At 37.6% G+C, this 20,920-nt stretch overlaps 1 protein-coding gene across 3 annotated transcripts in view; it reads left to right on the top strand.

The window, feature by feature from the left end:
* Window positions 1-19,962, top strand: part of LOC104363331 (muscular LMNA interacting protein) — a 116,677-nt gene extending 96,715 nt beyond the window's left edge. For all 3 annotated transcript variants that reach the window (XM_042803278.1, XM_042803280.1, XM_042803279.1), the window contains 3 exons: window positions 9,487-9,540; window positions 17,163-17,197; window positions 19,819-19,962. In XM_042803278.1, coding sequence (XP_042659212.1) covers window positions 9,487-9,540; window positions 17,163-17,189 — 81 coding nt within the window. In that variant the 3' untranslated portion in view covers window positions 17,190-17,197; window positions 19,819-19,962. The remainder of the gene's footprint in view (window positions 1-9,486; window positions 9,541-17,162; window positions 17,198-19,818) is intronic.
* Window positions 19,963-20,920: the final 958 nt, after the last annotated feature.

Genomic DNA, 20,920 nt, shown 5'->3' with positions numbered 1-20,920 from the left:
CCTTGGTCTTGAATAATTATGAGTTGAATATTTATTATTAAAAAAGTTAATTTTCCTTTTGATTGGAATAAACCAGCTCAGGAATGTGAACTTCAGCACAACTATTGCAGTGAAGCCTGAGGTAACATTTAGCTCTGTGATTAACTCCAAAGCATGCTCCTGCTGGGAATCCATCCAGCCTTTAGCAAAGGACTGTGTAGGGTGGAAGAGTACATCTGTGCACCTGGAGTACTGTGTCCAGTTCTGGTCCATGCAGTTCAAAAAAAAGATGAGGACAGACTGGAGAGAGTCCAAAGGAGGGCCATAAAGATGATCAAAGAGCTGGAGAACCTGCCCTATGAGGAAAGACTGAAGGAGTTAAGTCTGTTCTCCCTGGAGAAGAGAAGGATCTCAGGGAGCCACATGGAGAAGAGAAGAGACAACGGGTACAACTTGCACTGGGAAAGGTTTCATCTTGTTATATGAAAGAATATTTTTACAGTGAGAACAATCACTGAAACAACCTCCCCAGGGACATGGTGGAGTCCCCATCACTGTGGGGACATGTTTAAGATGCATTTGGACAGGGTGCTAGATAATGTCATCCAGGCTGCCTTTCCCACAAAAGGTTGGACCCTTTCAACCTCAGCTGTTCTATGATTCTGTGATTCATATGGAGGCACAACTGATGTAAATATCTGTCAGGGCAGAGAGCATTAGATTTTGGGAAACCAGCTGTCACTTTGAAGGAGAAAGGAATGACCTGCCCAAGAGAAGAGGCAGGGGATGAGCAGGTGTAACTCCTTCAGCTGGGGACTGCCTCTCAGTCCCTATTGACTTTCAAACTGCCTTTTCTTTCTGTCAACAAGGGTTGAGCACATGATTCATGTACATCCCTGTGAAAATCTCCCTGTCAGGTAAATATTTAGCAGCACAGCCTTGAAAATGGATTGGTGGGAACTGGCGTTTTGCAAGAAGTATGAGAAATGTTAAAAAATTACCATTTTTGTACCTACTCAGATGTTACTTATAAAAGGAAAGGTCCAAGCTTGCAGAAGACAAGTTTTATTCAATGTACAACTTTGGGTTCAAGTTAATTTAATTTTTTTCCTGGACCTAAATAGAGTTTTCTTGAAATCACTAAATGTTGTTGTGTTGGAAGTGTCAGTCTTCCATAATCACTTGCAGGTCTGCAGGATCATAGGTAAGCAGAATATTTAAAGGGAATCTTTATTATTTTTTAAATTAAATCAGTGGTGTTTACCTCACCATCCAATCTCCTACTCATTGGACTTTGTATTTGATTAATAGTAGCATAGTGGGAATTGACATTCTGTGAATGCAGCAGCCTTTCGAGGTTGCCATGGAAAAGCACTTTTCTTCCAGACATCATCCCAGCTGCTTTTATTTCTAGAAGAGAGTTTCTTTCTCTCTTTTGAACTTTGATATTTAAATGCTGTACTTGTGTAGGTGTATTGTGGTTGATCAACCTTCTACTATCTGTGACCCAGAAAAATTGCTTTAGAGTAGAAAAAGAAATCAGAGGCAAACAAGCTGGATCATTAGTGCTGTGCTACAAATTGGACCTCCTCATTGGGAAAATATTAATGCTTGATATTGTTGTGTCTCCTTTGTATATTTTTTTATGGCATTGCTTGGGCTTAGTGAACTATTTTAATCATTCTTAGACGATATTTCTATCACTTTGGACTTGGGTTTGATAATGCCTACAGAAAATGCCTCTAGAGTTCTTGCTCAGCTCATCTTTAAAGAAAGACATTTCTCCTAAAGCACTTTAGAAGCATTATAACTTGGTAATCAGTTGTCTTCAAAGCCATTAAATTGGCAGCAAAACATGAAGGTAGCTTAGGCTCAACAGGAAACACAGCAGCATGCACTTAATGTGGAGATGTCTTAAGTCTGGCACTGCCTGGACAGAACTCTGCTACCCACTCCTGCAGACAACTCTTCCAAAGGAAAAAACAGGATTGATTACTGTGTCACTCCTTTTGGCTTGGGTAGTTAGGCAAATTTGAGAGCCTTTCAGTCTTATTTCCACCAGGAGAAGCTGTTGATGGTAGGACCCTGGTATTTCTTTGGTGTACTTCTGTTCATTTGGAAAACATGCACACAAAAAGATGTTTTATTGAATACAGTAGGATCTAACCCCAGCAGGAACTTTTCATACTTAGAAATTGAAATCTTCTCAGTGAATGCTGTGTCCAGAAGTGTTCAGGTTTCCTCTTGGAACACACTTATAGCCACTTCTGTTGCTTTCCACCTTCTCATTTACACAGTCTCTGCTGGGATATCTTAAATCAGACTCAAGCACCAAAAAGTACTTTAAAATACTTTGTCTTCATTCTTAGAAGTCACTACATAATATAAAACTTGAGTTCAGTCTTATGCCTGCCTTTCACTATGCATCTAGTCTTCTGCATAGTGGATATCAGGCAGAAATTTTTAATACATAAACCAATACCAAATATAATAGAAATTCTGTCCCTAGCTAACAACTCGTTTCTGAGATGTCTTTATCTTAACCTTCTGTATCATTAGATTAATATGTGAACACACATTTTAGCAGAACAACCAAAGGAAACACAACAGCCCAAATACAACAACATTCCTAGTATCTGCTTCTAATGTCTCTTTTGGTTTGTGAAGGCGATTCTATGACATGCCTCATGGTAATGGTAATGGCGGCAAGCTTGCTATAGCTTGAAGGCTGCATCCCGATCCATGACTGGATTGGGACTGAATACAACTCCATTTCTAGGGGAATTTGTAGCCATGGAAAATGGCAATGTTATAAAATAGTGTCTATTAATTATTAGGCAAATAGGAACTGCAACCTGGGGACATATCTTTGCTTGTAAAATAGTAATAAAAACAAAAGACAAAATTACAAAGAACAGAAGCTACTCAGAGGTAAAAGCTGTTATTAATGTCAAAAGCAAAAATATACCGTTGAGTGAAAAAATATCAAACAAAATTTAGTGGACATGCAACCTGTATGAGAAACAAAAAGTTTACTTGTATACTTTTTATTTAAGACTGTGAGAAAACAAATTCTGAAGGAGAAAAATTCACAATTATTGGAAAATATCCCAAAACATCCAGTGTTATAGAAAAATTTGTATCTTGGACATCACCAAACACAAATGTTTCTAGACAATTTCCTGCTGTTTTTTAGATTGTTAAAAACTCTTCTGGAGTATCAAAGAAAAGTAAACAGTGAGCTGATGAGCCTCTAGAAACTCTATATTTTAAAGGACAAATTGGCACAATTAGAATTCACTTAACTTTTATTGCGGGTATTGATATAATGTGTACTCTGAAATATAGCCTTAATTAACTCCACTTCCATTTATACTAGAAAAATGTATAAAATATAATTAGTTCTGGTGAAATTCCAAGTATGTACTTGGAGCTTGGATTAAATAAGCCAGTATTTACCTATGTTACAGAGATGTTATGAACTTCCAGGCATTAGTGTTTTTTTTTCTTTTTGGCAAAGTGTTCTGAACTTTGATTAAGAGGTCATATATGATAAACTGTAAATTACAGTACTAGCTTTCTCTTTTTATTAATTAAACAGTGGTTATCATTTTAGTAGTTATATGATAGGCAGAATATGATCTTAATACAAATTTTAATATAGTAGGTGACAGTTACACATGTACGATCTTGAAAATTCAGTCCAAGTTTGTGGTTTGGATTTAAAGTAGCTAAGGTCAAAGATCTCTGTTGCAAGAGAAGTTTACGCAGAAAACAGGGCTTATTCAGTTTTGCAGTTAATCTGGGAAGAAAATATGTGGGGCAAGGTCAGATTTGAAAAAGAAATCCATTTCATTTCACACTCTCACCTGGAAAGCAGATAAAGTTCTGCAGCTGTTATCAGTCAATGAGTGATGAACCCCTTCCTGGGGCAGGGAAGCATCGTCTCTTCTAAGCAATTACTTGATTTCTGTGAGTTCATAAATAGTTCACAGTCAATATGGTGAGGGAAATTTCAAAAGCTTGTGTTGCTGGAAATTCTGAAATTTCCTTTCCAATATAGATGAAAACTTGAAAACATTTTAATACTCCAAAAATCAATACGTATCATTTAGGTTATATGAACTAACTTGAAGAAGATAGTTCTAATCCACGTGATTAGAAGGTGTTTGTCTCTTCTGCTGCATTACTCTATGGGTGTTTATGTTGTGGATCTCATGCCACATAGCTTCATTACAGGCCTGTTACTCTCACTGGCCACCAGCTCCTGTAATGACCTATAGTGAAATTAGCCCTGTGAAGAACTGCAGAGTCTGATTAGCCCACAGCAGAAAATAGAGGCTCTTATCATCATTGTCACAAAGTGCACTGATAGTGAAATACATTTTAATCTTTTATGGAAGTGATCCAAAATGAAACAACTGGGTCAGAAAAAACAATTTTCCAGTTATAGACAGGTCTTCTTATGATTAAACACTTCATTTTAATTTTCTAAATGACTAGTGAGAGTTTGCAAGAGACATTACAACGTTTTACAGAAAGCTTCATTTTTCTGTTATTATTATTTTTCACTGAAAAATCATTTTGGCAGAAAATCCTCAGCCAATTCCATCATAGACTAGCCCCACATAAGAAGTTGAACTTGGCCTGGGCAAAGGCAGCCCAAGGAAAATTGATACAGGGCTGGGCTTGTGTGTATCTCCCTCCCTCCAGCCCCACTTACAGATAAGGCACCCCTACTGCAAAGCCCTGAAACTCCTCCAGCCTCTGGTATTCAGGTACAAATCTTCCAGTCTCACCCCACTCTGGTGCCCTCCAGGCCTGTGTCCTGTGAGAACCTTTCAGGAGACCATGTCTGCTTTGTCCCTCTTGTGCAGATAGTTATCTGCATCTGGAGAGAGTTTTGAAATCTTCAAGTCAGTCAGGATGTTCTATTGCACATGTGGCTGAAGGCACATTATAAATCTTTCTTGTGATCATCATTTCTACTTTACATTTCCCTTTGTAGAGAGGTGAAAGATGCAAAAGAATTGGGTACAGAACTGACTGAATCTTTGAAATGGATTTTAAACAGTGTCATTTCAGAGAGACCATAGACATCATAATTATAATTTGTCTCTTTACGTTATCTATTTTCTCTGCCCTTAGTTGAAGTTAGCCCTTGCTCTGCTGCTGTGGGTGTTTGAGCCTTTATCAGTATCCTAGATTTCATGGTCTTGTACTCAGAAAAAGTGGTTATCTATAAAATTGTTTTATAAAAACAGTTTGTTATGAATGTATAAATAAATATTCTTTAGTCTTTGAGAAATTATTAATTTTAGCTATTGTGAAGGAATGACTCTCTGTTTCATAAGAGTCTAGAGTACCTAATTTCTTTTCAAAATGGATTTTAAAGACTTAAGAGAGTAGGTTGAAAGCATAGTATATACATGAATGTTTGCTGGTTACTATAGTTCAAACATTCTTATTTCTTATGTACATTATCTCACTGGTTCCGAAGAGTTTTAAACCTGTGTCTCAATTAACAAAGATTTCAGACCCTCTAGAGAGTGACTTAGATTTATGAAAAACGTCTTACATTGAGAACATCTCAGAAAGCTGTATATTAGTTCAGAGACAGCTATGATTCATAGCACAATAAAGATAAACTGACCTTTTAACAGCAAATATGCCTTGCTGATTACTCTACAGAGCTAAATGAACAAAGGTCTAACTAAGTTGTTATATAACCACCTCTTTTCTAAGCCTTGACTGAGACTGTAAGAGGTTATTTTGGCCAGGCATATGATTTCCCTTTGAACTGACATGCTGAAAAAACTTACATATTGTCAGGATATTCTGCTCTCTCCAGTACACTTTTTACAGCCACAAATGCAGATTTGTCTAGCTTGCTTTTTCACTGTTCCTAGAAATAATAAAGAAAATGCCACATTACCAGAAAACTGAGTGATGTTTGGAAAAGTTAAGAATTATTAGTTAACTTTGTAAGAGTAATGCAGAATTTTATAAATAGCAAAAGAAACAAGAATAGAAATTATAAAAGCAGTATTGTCATCTTCCACCATCAACAGACGCAATCCTTTTACATTTGTAGAAGAAAATAGGGCTTCTTGCCAGCTGCTTTGGCCTGGAGATGAAAGACTGCCAGTGACAGAGCTTGCTAAGGTCTCACTGAGATAACACACATGTAAAAAAAAACATAGTTCATGTTGCATTCACACTTCAGATCTTGTGGACATGGCCACAGTCCTATATGTCTCTGAGGGATGATAGCCATACAACGTATAGTAAGGAAGTGATAATCCCACCTCATTCTGCCTACTTTGCATTCTGGTACTTTTAAATAAGTTGACTGTCTGGTACTCCGATCTTGGTAGCTCATCTTTGCAGAGAGATGACCATACTCTGTGAGGCTCTTTCCCCCTGTGCTTAGCACTGTAAATTGTACTATGAATCAAGTACAAGGCTGAGTTTAATCAGGTAGGCCATCTGTCCTGTGAAATGTCCTCCAAACACCATGGGCTGACCACCATAGAGAGAAGACAACATGGAGATGTCAAATGTCCTCCTTTAGTACTTGCCCAGATAGTGAGAGTCCTGATTACAGTGCTCATCTCACTCTGCAGAGATTCAAACTTCTCTCTCCTCCAAAAGAGTATGGCCGTTACCCACAGAGCTTCAGAAAGCAAGTGCACCAGGACAGCATGTTCCATCCTTCTTGTGGAACTGTTGTGATGTGCAGTTAAGAACACAAAAATCATATTTGTATGGAAAAGTCAGAGAGCAAAGAATAAGACTCTAGCCACCTGGTTAAACTCGGGGAGGACAGGCATGGGAGCTTTCCCACAACAAGGCTGACACATTTCAGATTACATTGACATTTGATGGAAATAACACAGAGAGCAAGCCTCTGACTTGTTAGGATGAAGCCTCTGAGGCCAAGGCACTCAGCTCCTTTGCAGCTGGCAGAAAGAAGCAGAGGTGTACTATTCTGGGGAAAAAGCCAACGCCCTTCTTTCAGAGACTTGCAAGACTAAACATTGTTTCAGCAGAAAAGATGTAGCACTTGGCTCATGTGCTCCATATTCACTAAAGTAGTGCTTAAAGTTCCTTATATATGTATCCATATGTGACTTCCTTAAGACTAGACCCCATGTCATGGCAAAATCAGGTCTCCAGACAACTCACTAGTAGACTGTATAGACTCTTCTACAGTAACTTTGGGGGTTTTATGTCAGAGAAGTCTTGTGAAAAGAGAGAGAACTGTACATTGCTCATTTTTTCTCCAAGTCTTAAGCCTGTATTAACTTTTTGCCTCCATTATTAATCAGTGAAGTCCTTGTTTGCCTCTCACTTCTTTCAATTAAGCCTCTCCAACATAATCAATGTTAACAGTGGCTTTTCAGAAAATACAGATAATTTTCCCTGTCTATGGAGACTGTTATACATGTTGGCTCTTTAGTTTGAAAAGAGGATGTTATCAAAATAAAGGAGGCAAATATATTTCTTGGACAAAAAAGAACATTACTTTTGTCAGGTCTAAGGAGTGACTTGAGACCTCATATTCAAGGACCAAGATAAAGCAGAATCATGACTCAGAGAGGTATTTTGGGTTAACGTGGTAGGCAATGAATACCATCAAGAAAGGCCAGGACTAGATAACACAATAAAAGTGCATTTTTCATTGATTGGCTCTCTGTGCAATTTGAGAAAAAGAGCTGTTGCATTCTCTGATAACTACCTCACTACCTGAGTAGGGAGCTTTTCTGTCTTGCAAGCAGTGGACAATCCTCAGATAGCCTAGCTGCACAGCAGAAAGTAAACAGAAAATGGTCAATACATTCCCTCTTCTCTTTGTGATTGACCCTTCTTTGCCTGGAATACAGGGATGCCTTAGTCTGATGAGGCAATAGGTAACTCAACTCTAGGGTTTATTTCAGTGAAATAAGCTTGCCAAGATACCGCAGGTGTTACTAGATCTTTGTACTTGTGTATCACCAAGCATTGCCTGCCCTCAGTAGCTGCAGGATGCTGGGTTTGGCAACAGGATTTCTGTCTCACACATCGGCCATTAAACACCTCCTGTGTCTGTTGTGAAGAGCTGTGTTGCAGCAGTGGGGTGGTGTAAGGTCTGGGAGCTGCCTCAGTGTCTGTGCTGGCTGAAACGGGGAGCCAGGGGTGTGGCAGAGAGAGGGATGTTGCCGCTGAGAGGGTCTAGGCTTCTTACCCCTTCCTTACCTTTTCTTTGCCTAAAATTGTTCCCTTGTCTAAACCTACTGAATAAATAAATAAACTGCGTAAAGTTATTCACATGCATTTTTATTTCGAGGGAAAGAAAAAAAAAAAAAGTAAATGGTTCAAAGCCTCTGTAACTGCTGCTGTTGCTACTAAAGTTGATTCCTGCTTCCCTGAAAATGAATCAGGGCAAATTTGCAAAGGGGAAAGGAAATACATAGCAGATCCATAATGTAATTGTAGAAAATATGAGTATATTCCACTTCAGTATCCTTCTTTGTATATAGGGCCAGTTTAGCAGATAGGTTTTGCTTCTCAAAAAGCACAGCTTCAAAATTAATTTTCTTAGGTCAAGAGAAATAATTTTTTTAAGCAACACATAATTTCTTAATTTACTACTTGATCTAAATACCAAAACAAAGTAATGCCTTTGATACACTGAAAATATCAAGCTTCTTTCAACCTTGGTTTCATACAGTTCCAAAATACCCAAACTCCGACACTTTCAGCAATCTTTGCTCTAAAGAGGATGTCTCTGTGTCACCGTATAGGAAAACCTCACAAGCTTATGATCTTAACACTGCCTTTGTAAGCTCCAGTTTATCTTTTTACCTGTATTCTAATTAAAATATTATGGAAATTGGTATGGTTTTTCCCTTGAGCCACATCCATCAAACTTCCTTATTCAGATGTAAGTCATAATACTCAAAACACTGGAAAATCACTGAGATCTAAAACTCCTTTATGCACATACTAATTACTGCTATACAGCATTTTTAGGTAAATGTTTGTTTGATTTATTTATATGTATGAAATTTAAGATTAAGAAGAGCTCTTTTGGAGATTTAAGAAGACAGATATTCAAAGTGAAAGAATATAGTTGCAGTTTTAAATAACTTTACATTCATTATCTCATAATAAATGTATCATGAGACAGGTGTCCTTGCTGTGATTTTTACTTGAGATGCCTCTTTCGTATTGGAAAGTGATTTATCCCTTCCCCACCCTTTTAATTATGGGAATATGATATTACAGAAAACAGGCCATAGATTTTCATACAGACAAGGAGTAGTAAGAGAGAGCCTGTTCAGGAGGCAGCCTGTTGAACATAAATAGGATCTCATTACCTTGCTATCCTTTGCATGACTGAGGGTATTGGCTTTCATTATTAAACTTTAGTGATATTTTATATAGAAATTGAATGGATAATGGATTTCTTTTCCCTTTTTTAACCTCACGCTCTCTCCGACCTGTGACATCTTGGCTCGGCAGCCCAATCATCCCATAGTGCCTATTCCAGAAAATGAGACACTTGGCTCTAAGGAGGTAATCAGTTGACATTTAACGGGTTTAAACATTTGCATGCTAGGTTTATCTTTTATTTATGTAGCCTGTGTAGAGTTAATGAGCAAAAATGTGCTGATCTCCCAAATCTGCTTTTGTCCAGTGCACAGACTAGATAAGCATTAATTATTCTTAATGATTAATGAAGAAAAAAAACAGAGTTGTTTTGCAGACTGTGTTGCCTATGTGAGTTTGGAGTAACACTAGCATTTACACTTCAAGTTTCTGATATGTGCTGTTGGGATGTTAGCAAGGGGGATTTATTAAATTATGAAATTAGCCCCACTTAAATCACACATCCCACAATTTGCAGTTGCTGGTATAGCTTCTGTTTTAAATACCAGACATCAACCACCAGGATTGCTTCGGATAATTAGTTATTGAGGATATCATAAAGGACTGAAAACATAAAACAACATATAGTACAAGTTTGCCCAGTATCAAAATCCAGTGCCAATTTTATTTGATTTTGAAGGATACAAATCTTCTTGAAGTCTAAATTCAGTGGCCAGTTCACCACTACTTTTACATATGTGAGCTCTCGGACCATAGTTGATACCACCCTTGATAATTCATTGAGTGAGAGCTAAGGCAATCTGCTACACACCATCAATTTTCTCTTGAGACAGAGCATTTAAAAATTAAAAAGGTTCAGCTGGCACAGAAAAGTCTTTTTTTTCCAACAAGGTCATGAACATGAAGCTGAATTATAGCCTCAGTGTTGAAATAAACATATGTAATTTAATTAACTATATATTCTTTACTGTAGGCTTTGGAATGTAATAGAACATATTTAATTAAAGGATATTTTCAATATTATTTTCAAAATTCACATAAGGAGGTATAACTTACTGCTAATAGTAGCAGTATGAGTACATTTATGACACAAGAGTGAATTTTTTACTACTGACACCTCTTTTTGTTACCAGATGCATGCTCATAATTATTTAATGAGCTTTTTGATGAGTTTAACAATATAGATAGGAATGACAATTACATTTTTGTAACAAAGTTTATTTTTAATTCATTATTTTCAAATTAGATTCTAGTATTGTTAAAATCAGCAAGATGAGCATTTTAATAGATTAAATGTATGTTTGCCAATAATTGCTACCAAATGAGTAACTTGTTTTGAAAAATATTGGGGAAGTTTTGAGGTCAAGCTCTTCAGGTGTTGGAAGCAGAGAGTTTGCCTGAATTCTGAGTTTGTTGACAGCCTGTCAATATATCCTCACAGTTTATCTCAGTTTCCACTGAGAAAAAAGGTTAAAAAAAAGGTAAAAGTAAGAAATAAAACCCAAGGTAGACATCTCACTTCTCGGGTGGATCAATGGACTGCTGTTCTGCACTGGGAGTATATGAGACATGAACGTAGCCTCTTATTCTCATGTGCACCCCTGGCCTCTCTGTGCAGGGACTTAGAGCTTCTTCATATCTCCTTTTGTTTCACTCTTCATCACAGCCTTCCAGCCTCCTCCATTTTCCTTGCCTTTGACTTTTCTGCTTGTTTCTACACCATCAATCCCCTTTCCTCTGCCTCCCAGGAGCCACTTCTTGGTTCTTTCGAAAGCAGTTGTTATGGTTTCTGCTGTGGAGCTATCCAAAGGAAGCCCCAAGATGCCTTCACAAAATGGAATTAGACAACAAATACCTTGCCGAGTTTCTCAGATAGGTTGTTTTCTTCCATCTCATCTGTAAAGTTTTGGAAATATTACTGAAGTAAAGGTATTCCATTAGAGATTGGTGAGAGGGACTGAATAGTTCTGAGGATAAATGTGTTGAGATGAAACAGATTTGTATCACATCAGGCACTCTGATACACATATGTATATATGTGTATTTGTATAAGAGTGTGTGTGTGTGTATATACATATGCGACCTCCGATGATGCAGCTGATTTTCCTGTATTTGAAAATAAAATAGAGGAAAGCAAACAGCTAGATCCCCATCTCTCACCCTTCTTTACAACTTACACATTGAGGGAGAGTTTTGCAGATCTAATGGAAAGAGAAATCTTTTCAAAGAGAATTCTTTTAAGAAATAAGACACATAATTTAACCGATGTGTTATTAAGAGTAGTTCAGAAAGTGAAGCATCTGGTACTGACATTGTAAAGTCAGTCTACTGTGACTGAGATATTCTTGAAAGCATGAGGTTGTATCATGTTTCGAATTGACAATGACAACAGAAGTGAAAAATCCCTTTGGTTAGAGGCCAACTTGGTCTGTTCCAAGGCACATAAAATTTATAACACTGTCTTCTAAAAGTTCCTTTGTATTTTAAACAAATACTTTGAACAGAATTTCTATCAACAGATTTATTTAAAAGCTTAAATGTACTCCATCAGTTGGAACATTTGTGCCATGACCTGTGGAATAAAGATCTCTGCTGAAATTGTGGTTGCATTTATAAAGACGAAAGACAGTCAACTGCAAAGAAGAGGATTTATCTGGGCTGTTATCAGTACTCTTTGTATTTCCCTTGATTATCATCTTATTGGGTGATGGTCATTCACCACTTAAAATAATGTTAGCTGGAGTCAAATAGTAAGCTTTAAAGTTCAAAAAAAGTGTCAGATACCATTTGGTACAGCTGAGCAAGCTGAGTGTGCTGGTTCCCTGGGGCCTGTCACTAATGTGTGTTTTGTAACTGACTATGACTATACAGATGGATTCCTGTCCGCGTGTAGATACAGCAGAAATAATAGTGTCAGGCTCACCACGAGCTGGTCAGGAAATAACATCAAGAGATGACACATTTTCTGTTTTCTCTGTTACAAATCAAAGAAGGTCTTCTCCAATGAACTTTTCAAAGTAATTGTACAGGGCATGTTATCTAATTTTTTCCCCAAATTTTTAATCTAATTTTTAGCAGGAGGAGGTGACCAGGGGATACCATGCTGGCCATGTTGAGACTGAGTAATGTCTTTCCATGTTTAGGGGGTGGCAGAGAAGACACAAATACATCTAGAGATGACCCCCTTTGCTCATTCTCAGTCAAGAGGGACTAAAGAAAGGCATCCATTTCCCTTGAGATCTACTGCTAGGGACGGAAGTATACAGCACTGATACCCAGAAGGAGATCAACATTTCTGCTGTCTTGAAGAGAGACAGGAGAGCAACACAGAGCCAGGAGCAACTCAAAACATGTGGGGCACGCTTACTAGCTGCCCTGAGGGTGGTGGCTTCTGAAGAACCATCAGATTTTCACCATTTTCTCTTTTATGTGGTTAGTTCTTCAAAATTATGTGCTTTCCCTTTTCAGTGTAGTGAAAAAACACAGAGTAGGCCTTGGCTGATGATTTTTAAAATCACATCTTTCAGGCACCTGTATTGCTCCTTATTTAGGAACCTATCTTGAGTCTAGGGACTGTTTATACTGAATTTACCCTTTATGGGTTTACATTACTGACAAGTCTCCACCTAATTTAAAATATCCTTTTTATCAGTGAAGTTCTGTTTGGATGCTGAAATGATTAGGAAAAATTCTGTCAAGTTATAAGCCCAACATTACTCTTACTGTTGTAATAAGAATCTTAGATGTCTGTCCTGTAGTCTCTGCCCTCACCAAAATGCTCTTCTTTATCTAAAATTACATATAAGCTCATACTTAACTTCTCCTGCAATGTTTCTCCCTTAGAGGGAGCTCCTCAGAGCTAAAAGCACAATGAGAGAAAGTCAGTGTCATTAATGCAATTCCAAAAAAGAATGGGTGGGCAGATGCACTGTGAAATCCAAGCACCTCCTTGATCTTTAGGAAGGAATGAGAGAAGGAAAGAAGGGAAGGTGCTGCTAGTTACTATGTAGTAATTTGTATTGTTTTCATCAAAGAAAAGCACTGGGAATAATAAAAAGAAGGCATTACCTTTGTATTTAGAAGAACCGCATTCTCTTCTTCATGCAACCTTATCTTCATTCTGTAACAGCATGAAGCAAATCAGATCTGTCACTTCCCTGTGAAAGCAGGAAAATAAATGAGACATTCTCCTCCTTGCAAAATCCTTCTCTACAACCAGTGCTTTTTAGTTGGAAATCTGAAGGTTACTCATTTAAAACCTAACCAAGAGATATACCAGTAATTTCCAATACCTGCTGTCTTCCTTTCAAGTAAACCTAGTGTTTTCCTGAGTTATGATGCATGAATGATGTTATAATCATTCTCAGAATTGTATTGAGTCAGAATCTTTAGAGAGAACATGGGACATATGTACCTGCGTAGTCACAAAAAGACATTGCATGCAGGTGCTAAAAGTATGTACTCACTACCCTTAATAACATATGACTTGCAAAATCCCAAGTCTATTATACAATTATTTTAGGTTCATATAATCTTTCACTGCAGCTGTTGTTCTGTCTTATCTGTTATTCTGCAATAATTATTTGAGATAATAATAGCATCTGTAAGGTCAATGTTCATTAAAAAAAAAAAAAAAAAGCCATGAGAAAAAGCTGATTCCATTGACTCCAGTGGCGGCCTTTGTGCAAATCTGTGGGAGTTTTAGCACAACACACTCTATTTTTTTTTTTTACAAGGAGAAATAATTAATCTGCCCTGCTCCACTTTAAACAACTTTAATAGCAAAAGTTCTTGAAATTTGAAATTCTATGAATATGTCAATAAGGTCCAAAGTTCTGTTATACATTGCTCTTAATCTTTATTTACTTAAGGATTGCTCCTGGTCAGAGGTCAACATTAGTATTAATCATTGATAGATTCTACCTATAAGAATAAAATGCACCCATTTTATGAAAGAGTCCTTGTGCTAAAGAATTTATGTAAAGGGTTTTATGTTAGAGCAAAGCTCCAACACAGGTGGCATTGTCAGAGCAGAGTGATGTTCTTCCAACTAAAAAAACTGTCATTGTACCCTAGATTTATAGAGAAAGTTCCAGAGCTTATAAAATCCTCCCACAAAGTTGATTGACATCATGATCACTATGAAGCAGAGATGGATGAGCGTGGGCTGTGCCCATGGTGGCGGCCTGCCCTTCCCTGTCTCTGGTGGGAAGGTACAAGGGCAGAGGACAGTCTACATTCTCCTCCAGGTTATCCCGACAGCCTCGGGGAAGCTGCAGCTAGTGGTTAGGTGTTCTGTAACAATCCAGCTCTCACCTATCATTCAATACCTTTTCAACTTGTAAAGAAGATCCCTGTCAAAGCAAGAACAAGGGTATGGTTGATAATTAGTGAAGCTAGAGGGAGCTGTATCAGAAGCTGCCCCTACTCAAATGTGAACTCCTTTGTTCAAGCACCTTCTTCAGTTCTGGGAAGGGTCCTTCCCTGCATGCAGACATACTGGAGCAAAAGACTGTGTTGCTCCTTGTGCTTTCCTTGGTGACACAAACATGGGCTCTCCACCTGCCACATTGTGGACATGCTATTCACTTTTTACTTTCAGTCTTGCATAAGATTACATCCCCGTCCTCCAGACAGTGGAGGGCTGGTATACACGAGTGGCGGAGCATTGCTGCTGGCCCCATGGCTAGCCAGGCTTCAGAGCACGCGTGAGTTACACTGTGACACAGTCTGCATCTCTTCTGTTCCCACACCTGGGATGCAGGGTCAGCGTGGTCTTTGCAGCACTGCTGATTTGCAGAGTTCATGAATTATGATCTAGGGGGCATTAGGCAATTCATAAAAAATGCTGCACAGAGAGTAAGCATAGAGATTAGGGCAGCAAATAACAAGGCATAGAGGATCAGCAATATATAGAAAAAGGTCTTGGATGATGTAAATTAGAAAATCTTTTGGTGTTACTTACTTCCAAAATGAGAACTGTTATGACTTGAACCGTGATTTTTGGAATAAAATATTTTGGAACAAAATGAACGGTACCCATCTGAAGCAATAGACTCACCACCCCTGTTTTATTTTGACCAAGCCAAGGACTGCATCCCTAGGCTCTCTCCATATTATCATAACTGTTCATTTAACTGAAAATGTAATAACCTTGCAAGTAAGCATTAAAAGTAAAAATAACTACTGCTTTTACTAATGGAATAAGAATTTCAGGTGTTAGCTGTGACAAAATCTTTAACCTCCTAAATGATTGGACCATTAAAAAGGAACAGTAAACTGCAGTCTTCTAATATTTATAAATAGAAAGGTATGCCCAAACAAGACACATTTGTAAATTCTCAAATAAGACCTTTAAATATCAGCAGATATTAAAAGCATACTTTCTATATACTTTATGCTTTAACAATGTTTTTAACTTTGTAATTTTTAATACTTCATATGTACAACAGGAAATTTATACTTGCAATAGATATTTGGGAAATACTTTTGACCAGCTTCAATGACATCTCCTTGTTTTAGGAAAAAAGTTTCAGTTATGTTCTACTGGCATGAAAAGGCATATCAGAGCACCATGCACTAACAAGGAAAAAGCATTTTATGTATTTATAGGATTTTATATCTAATATTATTATGAAAAGAATTACTATAAATGTATTACTGATATGATAAATTTACATTAAAAATTCTGCAAGGGTAGTAATATATATATGATACAGAGAAAGCATGAAATGTCAGTATGTCATTTATCCTGCCATTTTAATCTAATTCTATTTGGCTTTAAGAAAGAGCTGTTGTATTTGATCCCATTTAAATAATGATAGGAGCACTGTGTAATAGTTCTAGAGGAAAAGAGCTTGCCCTGAATAGATAGTCACAACACAGATGTAATTTGAAGAAGGATTTTTGATTATTCAGTACTTAAGTAATGCATGAGTAATTAAAATCACAGAATCACACAGAAATTAGCTTTCACGTTTGACCACTCTAATGATAAAAAGTATTTTTCCTTATGGCTAGTTAATATTTCCTCATCTGTTGCCTCCTTTCCTTTCACCATGTGAATACGAGCTGTCTATAAACACCACTTAAACAGCTGAAGGGAGAAAATAGGTACCCCTTAGCCTACTCTTCATTTTAAATAAGCCCTGTAACCTCCCTTCCTTTGTCATATGCCTTTCCCAGAGGTCAAGGAATGCTCACAACCATTCTGATGGTCCTCCATTGGGTTTCTCCTGTTTGCTTGACAACTCTTTTCCATTGGGAGGGCTCAAAAATGGGAACTGTGTTCCAGATGCAGCCTCACTAGTGGCCAGCAGAGGGGAATAATAACTGCCCTCAACCTGTTAGCTGTGCTCTAATAAATGCAACGGCCTATGAGGTTATCCTTCATTGCAACAAAGGTGGACAGACCCATGTTCAGCCTTGCTAAGGTGGAGGAAAAGAATATCCATGCCATGTGAATGCAAGGTTGGCCACATGCTCTATCCTCCTAGGATGTGTTCCAAAAAAGAAGTGGAAACGGAACATGAGTTTGGAATGTCCTCTAACATACATTTAGCCAAGGTGATACTTGTCTGTTGAAATTTCCTATGTGCACTAATACTTCCTCAAACATGTCAATGCATGAAAAATCACGCCCGGTTCAGTAAGCATAGTTATAAATTAACAGTGCAGGAAATAAATTTTTTTAAAAGACTAATGCTGTATGAAGTAGCCCACCAGGTTGTAGAACTGTGCCTGCTTAACATACTGCATTTTTTATCTCTCCACTTTGTTTTCACTGTTTATTTCCCTTATTTCTACAGGCTGCCAATGAAAGAGGTTCTGTTTAGCTATGATGGTGAGTATTACTATTTTTCTGACTTCATCACAGCCACACTTTGAATATGTAACTTCTTCTTTAGTGTCATTTTAACAAATTTTTATGGTTTTGTTTAAAAAGATGATAGGATGCTTTAGCTACACGATTTAGTGTTTGGATAATTAGCTGGCTATGTTTGGTAAATGTTTTTCTATTAATAATTACCATCTTAGCATCAAAGAATAAAGTCACAACTGAATTAATTTGGAGGATGAAATCAGTTGGAAGAAATTGCAGTATGGTCAGGAGTTAGATTGTGAAGTAATATCACTGAAATAGATGAATATTATTTTATATTTGAGTGCTTAACCACAAAGTGCCATTAAAATGAACGGTTTGCTAGAGTTAAACAATATTATACTGCAAATAATGTGTTAAGCCTGAGAGCAGATTTATTGTAGTACTTAACAAGGGAGGTCAGCAAATAGGTGATATAGAAAAGGCTGAAACGTTCTTTTTTTTTTTTTCTTTTGTTTCAATCTTCACAAAATGTTAATTAGGACTAAAAGTTTATGTCAGTTGTTATTAAGAATTTGGGAGTAGGATAATGGAGAGAAAAAGAAAAAAATACCTAAAGGAACACTGAGGTAAATTGGAGTATTCAGGATGACTCAACCTAATGAAACTTACCCTTAAAATACTTAACCAAAACAATCTCTCAGACACTAGTGATTAACAGGATGAGTAAGTTCCCAGGAAACTGGAGAAAGACAAACACAATACCATATCTAACACAGGCGGAAAGGAAAATCTAAAGAATTACAGAGCAGTCAGCCCCGATAGCATTTCCAAGACACTAGAACAAAGTATTAAACAACCTATTTGTTGGCATCTAGAGAACAGTAAGGAGATAAGAAGACTTGCACAGGGACACGGCAGAAACAAATCCTATCAAGTTGATCTCATTTCCTTCTTTGACAGCAAAACAGATATAGGGGATGTGTTTGATACAGAATATTTTCGACACAGTCCCACATGCCATTCATAATCAAGCAAAGCAGATACAGACTAAATGAAATTCACATAAGGTAGATGTGAAACTGATTGGAAACCTGGAGTCTGAGCACAATCATTTGTTGCCAAAGTAGGAGAACATCTCATGCAAGCTTTCACAATGCTGTCTTCTAGCTCTAGCACGTGGATGGTAAGCATACCAAATTTACAGGTAATGCCTATTTGGGAAGACTTGCAAATAGCTTGGAAGGCAGGATTAGTATTCAAAAAATGTCACTTAAATTAGAGAAATGGACTGAAATCAACATGATAAAATTCAATGAAGACAAATACAAAGAAATATGAAAAGCACAGACAGAAAAGGAATGACAGCAATACTGCAGGAGAGAGAACCTAAGGATTACAGGGGACAACAAACTGAATCTGAGTTGAAGAGGTGATGCACTTATGAAAAGTGCCATTCCAGGGAGATGTTGAAGGGAGTTCTGAGTGCTTATAATATGATGGAGGTAATTAATTCTCTCTGTTCAGTATGAATAAGGAATCAGTTCCATGGGATGTACACACACAAATACAGGCTGGGCTGTAAGTGAATTGAGAGCAGCCCTGTAGAGAAGGACTTGGGGATATTGGTGGATGGAAAATTGACTATGAGGCAGCAATGTGCACTCGCATCTCAGAAAGCCAACCATGTCCTAGGCTACATCAAGAGAAGTGTGGCCAGCAGATTGAGGGAGGGGATTCTTCCCCTCTACTCCACTCTTGTGAGAGCCCACCCACAGTACTGTGTTCAGCTCTGGGCTCCCCAGTGTGAGAAGGACATGGCCCTGCTCAAGCAGGTCCAAAGGCGGCCACAAAGATGATCAGGAGGCTGGAGCACCTCACCACGGAGACCTTATAGTGGCCTTCCAGTACTCAAAGGGGACCTGCAGGAAAGATGGGGAGGGACTTTACTGTGAAGGTTTGTGGCTGCCCCCTCCCTGGAAGGGTTCAAGGCCAGGTTGGACGGGGCTTTGAGCAACCTGGTCTGGTGGAAGGTGTCCCTGCCCATGGCAGGGGGGTTGGAACTGAATGATCTTTAAGGTCTGTTCCAAACCAAATCATTCTATGATTCTGTGTGGGAAACAAATGGGGAATTTAAGAAAAGATGTAAAGGTTTCAGTGTTTCACAGAGGAGAAAAGAAATAAGAATAAAGTAGAGGCACAGTGGTTTATATCTCTTCACAATGGATTGTTATAAAGTGATATTAGTCACTTCTCCAACCTTCCTGAGAGTAGGAGAAAAAGTAATGGGCCTAAATTTCAGGGAGAGTGATTTAGTTTAGAATTTGGACAGTTGCAGCTATGTGGAAATTTAAGTGCTAAAACAGTTTACTTTAGGGTGCTGGAAAGACAGGCAAGTATCTCACAAGGTAAGTTTTGTCTGCCAGCTGTCATCTTCTCCTACAGCTATAGCACAAATGAGGTGGCTGAATATATCTTTAGCACTTTTTTTTTTTTTTTCTGTAACACTATGAGTTAATTTGTTAGCTAGACCATCAGGTTATATAAATTAGGAAAACTAAGTAACCTCAGTGCATGTTATACAGTTTACTAATCTGTATTTTTTAACAACTTGTGTTCATGCAAAAATTCTTCTTTTGCAGCCCCAAATTAGGATCAACACCTAAAACCATAGAGTATTTTGAGGCCTGTTTCTATACTGAGAAGGAATCCAAGTCACAAATGTTATTTAAAGCACCATTAAAAAAAAAAAGAAAATAATTGCTTCCAGTATGCTAATTGCAAAGCAGTAATAACAATCTAATATTCTTTCAAAGGATAATCTTATGTATTAGCATAATTAACCCCAGAGATACACACATGAAAGTGCCACTTTGAAATATCATTTCTTTAAGCGCTTGCTAGTTTAAGAGACTCCCAGTATAACACAGCATATTTTCTTTAGAAATAATATAAATGTTGAAATTAAATAAAGCTGTATTTTTGTTGCAAAATGTTTGTTGTGATTCTCATTTTTACTCCTTAATATCTAGCTCAAAAAATTGGTTGCTTTTTCAGTAGTACTATAAAATTAATGATTGCTGTTTATTCAATTGTGTAATATATTAGTTGAAGTTCTGATGCCTTTACCCTGATTTAGTCATTATTTTTCTGGTAAAATACACATTCCCATCAGGATCACAATAACTGCCTATTTTCAGTGAGGGCTTATGGTCCCCTTTTCCTCTCATCTTCTCTCACAGTCTGATATACAGTGTTCACCCCATCCTGTGCCTGGTTGTGGTGTTTCTGTTGTTACTATGTGCTACAATTCAAGCTAGAAAAAAAAAAAAATCTTATTAAAGTTGACCCAAGTGGTCAGAAGGGAGATTTGCCTCCACAAGGGATGTATCTGGGCTGTGACATAGAATGGGTCATGGGAAGGAGGGTCAGAATTCATTACTTGAGAAAATTTGGTTGCTACATCAGATTAAGGACAGCCCTTGGCCCAAGGATTCAGTTGTCTGGGATCCAACGCTATGTTTGGTGTGTCACAATTCTGTGGTCTTGACTCAGTTTTAATGAGAAAATGGCTTAAATATCAGGAAGTTCATAAGCTAAAGCTATGCAAAATGAGAAAAGTAAAAGTGCAGAGAGAAACATTTTGTTGAAAGGGTAACAGTAGCAGCTCAAGGATACAAAAGGAAAAAAACTATACCTTAAGGTACAAAGAATCCTTAAAAGCAGAGAATAGGAAAGTGGCAA

This window comes from Tyto alba, unplaced genomic scaffold (genome assembly GCF_018691265.1).
Source record: "Tyto alba isolate M040663 unplaced genomic scaffold, T.alba_DEE_v4.0 Super-Scaffold_40, whole genome shotgun sequence".
NCBI classification, from domain to species: Eukaryota; Metazoa; Chordata; class Aves; order Strigiformes; family Tytonidae; genus Tyto; species Tyto alba.
This window is presented reverse-complemented; position numbering and strand designations above follow the sequence as displayed.